Source organism: Apium graveolens, chromosome 3, assembly GCF_009905375.1.
Source record: "Apium graveolens cultivar Ventura chromosome 3, ASM990537v1, whole genome shotgun sequence".
NCBI lineage: Eukaryota > Viridiplantae > Streptophyta > Magnoliopsida > Apiales > Apiaceae > Apium > Apium graveolens.
This window is the reverse complement of record NC_133649.1, coordinates 292,017,047-292,021,986: the sequence shown is the minus strand read 5'-3', so window position 1 is coordinate 292,021,986 and position 4,940 is coordinate 292,017,047. Positions and strand designations below refer to the sequence as shown.

General features: G+C 32.0%; 1 protein-coding gene across 2 annotated transcripts; it reads right to left on the bottom strand.

The window, feature by feature from the left end:
- Window positions 1–671: 671 nt before the first annotated feature.
- On the bottom strand, window positions 672–4,094 carry LOC141713569 (uncharacterized). Of its 2 annotated transcripts, none has more exons than XM_074517043.1 (5): window positions 3,955–4,094; window positions 3,671–3,841; window positions 2,293–2,392; window positions 1,614–1,680; window positions 672–972 (listed from the first exon to the last, which is right to left on the bottom strand). In XM_074517043.1, exons 2-5 carry the CDS (start codon window positions 3,804–3,806, stop codon window positions 940–942), a joined length of 336 nt encoding a protein of 111 aa, XP_074373144.1. In that variant the 5' UTR covers window positions 3,807–3,841; window positions 3,955–4,094; the 3' UTR covers window positions 672–939. The 2 variants fall into 2 exon arrangements, with proteins under 2 accessions (XP_074373144.1, XP_074373143.1); XM_074517042.1 differs by lacking the exon at window positions 672–972 and adding an exon at window positions 1,270–1,529.
- Between the last annotated feature and the right edge of the window lie 846 nt (window positions 4,095–4,940).

The following is a 4,940-nucleotide window of genomic DNA, read 5'->3' as shown; positions in this document are numbered from 1 at the left end:
GGCTTGCTGTGTCGTGAACGTCAAAACTAAGGAGTTACAGATCCATGAAATACTCCTCCCATATTTAACTTAATCATAGGGTTGAGCGAAAAACCAGAAAAATTTAAATTTGAATTCGAAATCGAAATTGAAATTGAAAGCGAAACCGGACATGACAGGAACAAATTGATTTACAAAGTCTATCTGATTTGCAGACAATTGTTATCTATGTTACCAAATTATACGGACTTGGGATTATTAAATTATATTATGTCAAAATTTAAATTAAAGTTTCATTATTTTTTTGACAGGAATCTAAATTTCATTATTCACTAATTAACTTTAAATTGTTATAATTTATTATGAATACATCGTATTCTTATTCCGGGACATGTACTTTATAATTTTATATGCTTAAAATTTTTACCAATCATATTTATTTTGTCAATTTTATTTGAGACGGTTTTAAAATCGAAACCGATCCGATAAAAACTGAGCCAAGATTTTTAAAAGTGAAACCGAACCAATAGCTTTGATTGCAATTGCGGTTTCAAATTTTCAAAATCGAGGTGCCTGATATCAGTTTCGTTTTTATCTAAAATCCGCCCCGATTCGACTCGCGCTCTCCCTATTTAATTTAATGATGATCTCAAAAAAAAACTGAACACCCTAAATTAGGCGGCTCTTAAAGTAATACCATTGAATCTTAGGCACATTTTCTGATCCGAGTACCAAATTTCTTTTTGTTTCATAGACTTGGTTGCCAGTTTACAAGGAAGATCATACACACATTCATTATTCATCAAAGAAGTTCCGATGGTTACGCAATATAGGCTGCACACACACCAGACAAAGGGAGCCATATCTACTTTTTTACAATCCAAAATTGTTTTCTTTCTTCACTTTGCCCCCTTCATTTTTGACAAGTTGGAGGTGTACTCTTCAACTCTTGATCCTCATTCAGAACCCATAGGTTCGAAAATAAGGTAAAAACTGCAAGTAAGAATGGATGAATGGAATGGTTAAATAGAGTACCTGCCCGTGGTATTGCACTCGCTTCCTTAAAGAGAGGTCGAGTCGAGTGCACAAGACTATTGTCTAGGAAAAAGTGGATGGCTGAGTGTCCGGAAAAGAAATGATAAATAACGAACACATAATTGAACATGACGGCAAATACTCACAACAGTCTACATAAGAAATCATCTAGACTCCCTCTTTTCTTGTTTTGATTGAAACCAATTGCCTCATCTAATAACCATTAAGAAACTACATGTGATTTAGCAAACAAAAGAAAAAAACTACATGTGTGTTGAGATTTTGATAACGATAAAAAATGTATATACCCATCCGTAGTAAAGTATATAGGATGTATATACCCATCCGTAGTAAACTATATAGATTAGTATTTCTTCCGCAAATATATGATTTTTGTTGTTTCTTAAATAAAATTATAGAAATTGTAAATCTCTCATTGGAATGAGATTTGTTTTCTTTCTTTTGTCATAGAGGCCCTCTTCAAGCCAAATGTCTACAAGAGAATCTACCATATCCTGCAAAAATCATCAAGTAAAATTACATACCTTGTTCAATAGGCCCATTAGCTAAAATGACAAACAAGGTAGTCAACTACTTACGGCTAATGGTATTGCGCCTTTAAAAGGTTCAGTAGTTGAAAGCAATTCCTTGTAAGTTGTGCTCCCACTGCAAAGAGGAGTATTCAATGTCACAATTTGCTTTCCAGAACACCAAATTAATAAGTTTAGGCGCCTCCATCAGGGGTGCTTGCTCTTAAGCTTACAAAGTATTGCAACACTTATTCTATAGTCTAAAAGTACAGTGTTTTCCTAGAGGATTATGGTGACTTAGTTATTCCTAAAATTGTCCTAATGTTTCGGTGAAAGGACAACAGGGAATACAGAGAAGCAAAGCGCACAACTGAGTTATCAAAAAACTACAAATCAAGACCACTTACAGTTCTCCACTTTATAAAAATCGATGTTCAGCATGTCTAACCAATAAAAAAGTAACAGAAAATGATTTAGAAGGCATAATTAAATAAATACCAGTAACATAATCTTAAACCAGTACACAAATTTAAGTTGCATTAACATTTTTACCACACTTGGGCTATTAGCTTGATATTTCCCCAAGTACTCATTTTCTCTTCTTAATTTTACCTTCCTTATAAACTTGATATTTTCAAGAATCTCCTCTACGTAATTCCAGCACAGCAACTAGTACACTAGAGGGTAATGGTTTGATATTCTTCCCCAAGTAGAACTTCAGGCATTTAAAATTCTAAATTTTTTATACCTTAGGATCTTCTCTCTGATACTTCTGCTTTGTAATCTCGGTGATCTTTGTGGCGTATCACCAACCCAAGCTCTTCTTCTCTCATGCCAAGCAACCTCAGCTATATGGCAAGTAATCCACAAAAACCTTAATTTATTATAAGTCTACTTTGGAAATATGAATCTGAATAACCAAGACATAGGCTACAAGGAGACAGAATTCGAGTAAGTCATGCATCATATAGGAGAAACTAAATTAAATAACATATGAATGGCGACATTTAGAATTTAATTACACAGATATGATACTACTCCAACAGGTGTTGTTAAGGTGGTTTCCACAGTCTGTACTCATATTACAGTTCACCAATATCACAAAACAGAACTTAAATTAATGATATAAAATTCATACCTAAACTGTAAGTAGCATATCATTTAACGTAAATTTACAGTATGAATGTATGATTACGCTTATTCACGCACCGGATTATATTACGAGGAGCCTAGGTTTCTTTAGAGAAATTACAACTCTCTACTAAAAAAGTGTCAAGCTTATTTTAAAGCATATCTGTACTTATTTGAACATAGTTTCTAAAGCATATCTAAACTTATTTAAATTCATCAAAAAATTGTCTTGCATCGGTGTCCCCAGACTCAATAGGATTCATACCAAAATCGGAGATCAATACCAAATTGGCTCATTAGGTGTTAAGCTCTTCTAAAATCTTAACGTGTCATAGAAAGAACTTTATTGCATCATATCATTTCTTTAAAATACAATACCAACTAGGCACTAATACCATGTTTAAATCACCAATGTCTTATCTGCATCACATTATGGATGTTAGAATTAGAATTTTCTCCAATACCTTTAACAATTAGCAACAACCGCACAACGCGCTCGTCATTTGTTTTCTTCGATATTTGCAGTGCCCTATCTTAGATACCTTACAATTCACATAAAAACTGATAAGCTTAAACCGATTTACTCCTTTGTCTAAACTATAAATCTATAATGTAGTTGGTTTCACCTAGGTTTCACACGTTGACTTAATTATTTACGACAAAATAATGTAGAAAAACATAATATATAGAGCGAACACTGATTAATTGCTCCCGTAAAAATAAAAATATAAACCAGAAAAAAATACATGCTAATAAGTAATGTTCAAGGCATACATTTCAAGTCATGACGCCACAGGTATGAACTATACTACTAAACCAATCTTTTAACTTAACTTTAAAACTTCTTTCCAGGATATATCAGGTCAATTCATATATATAATCTTTCAACTTAAAATTAAAATTTCCGCAAGATATCCCTGCAATTCTTCTAACTAACAACACACAAGTAAAATTTTTCGACAGCTACAGAGAAAGCAAGTGAGAACTATACAAACCATGGTTGACATATAGAAAATCCAGAGCATTCTTCTCACTGATCATACAGTCTACATTGGCATTTTCGAGAAATTTTTCGAAACATTTAGAAGGTTGGCTCCTATGGGAGCAAGCATTGCTAACATTAACATCCATGTTTAATTAAACCAAACGATCATTGTCTGTCCAATCTGTAAAAAACAACAGTCCAATATTACAAAACATCAAACATTTAAACAATTACAGTTGATTTTAATTAATGATGTACGATAATTAACAGAGATTGAGTTGTAACTAAACATACCTGTTTGATTCAACTTGAAAGACTTGTTTGACTCAACTTCAAATGGGGGTTAAGAATTAATATAGGGTTTAAAATGTGGGAAATATTTTTGATATTTTAAACAAAATTGATATTGATAATAAATTAATAATTAGGTGCCTTATTATCGTATATTGATCTCTGCCACGGCCCACCATATAAATTCAGCCACTGAAGGCCCATCTCTTATCTATCTTGTTATCCAATTTCACAAGAAAAAATATAAACCTACGATATCCCTAAAACTATTAACTTTATAAATCTTATAAAATGTCATAAACTCAGGTAATTTGTCTTAAAACAACTTTAGGCCCAGTTTTCTCATAACGATAAAAATAAATATATTAAAATAGGAGAAAGAAAATTTTTAGTTGGACAGTTGGGACGTAATACTATATATTAACTTGTGATTTAAAATAAATAAGTTTTAAAGCTAAAGTTAATAAAAAGTGAAAAATTAAAATAAGTTGAGAAAAAGTATGTCGTTACTAATATTCAACTTATCATCTTATAAATTGTAAATTCGACTTATAAGTTGGTTATAGGCCTGTCAATGGACCGGAACTCCGATCCGATCCGGTCAGGTCCGAGGCCTTTTTAGCGGATTTGGATCGGCCTAAAAATAATCTGATCTGAAATTTGATACGATTAGAAAAATCTGATGTTAAATGGAGCGAATATGGATTTAGGTCGATCATATCCGTTAATGACCTGATCCGGTAGAATATTTAAATATATATATATATATATATTGTTATATATTTAATGCAACATAGAGGGGAGGGTGAATGTGTTTCTTCGATTTTTTTCCCTTTTTAAAGTTGTTTGGATTATAGGTAAACAAAACAGTTAAGTTATTGTAGAGATATTGTGTTCATAGAATTAATCAACAGAAACAAAATTTTCAAAACTCACTTAATTGGTATTAATTAAGTTGGTCTTTGCTACAAATTATGTGTTTTTAAGAA

What these genes read in the sequence shown, in the direction of transcription:
- LOC141713569 (XM_074517042.1), bottom strand. Translation starts at nt 3,806, where the DNA reads ATGGATGTTAATGTTAGCAATGCTTGCTCCCATAGGAGCCAACCTTCT. An exon ending in TTTTCTATATGTCAACCATG is followed by an intron (nt 2,393 to 3,670) that starts GTTTGTATAGTT and finishes CTTGCCATATAG; the next exon opens with CTGAGGTTGCTTGGCATGAG. An exon ending in AAGGCGCAATACCATTAGCC is followed by an intron (nt 1,530 to 1,613) that starts GTAAGTAGTTGA and finishes TGATTTTTGCAG; the next exon opens with GATATGGTAGATTCTCTTGT.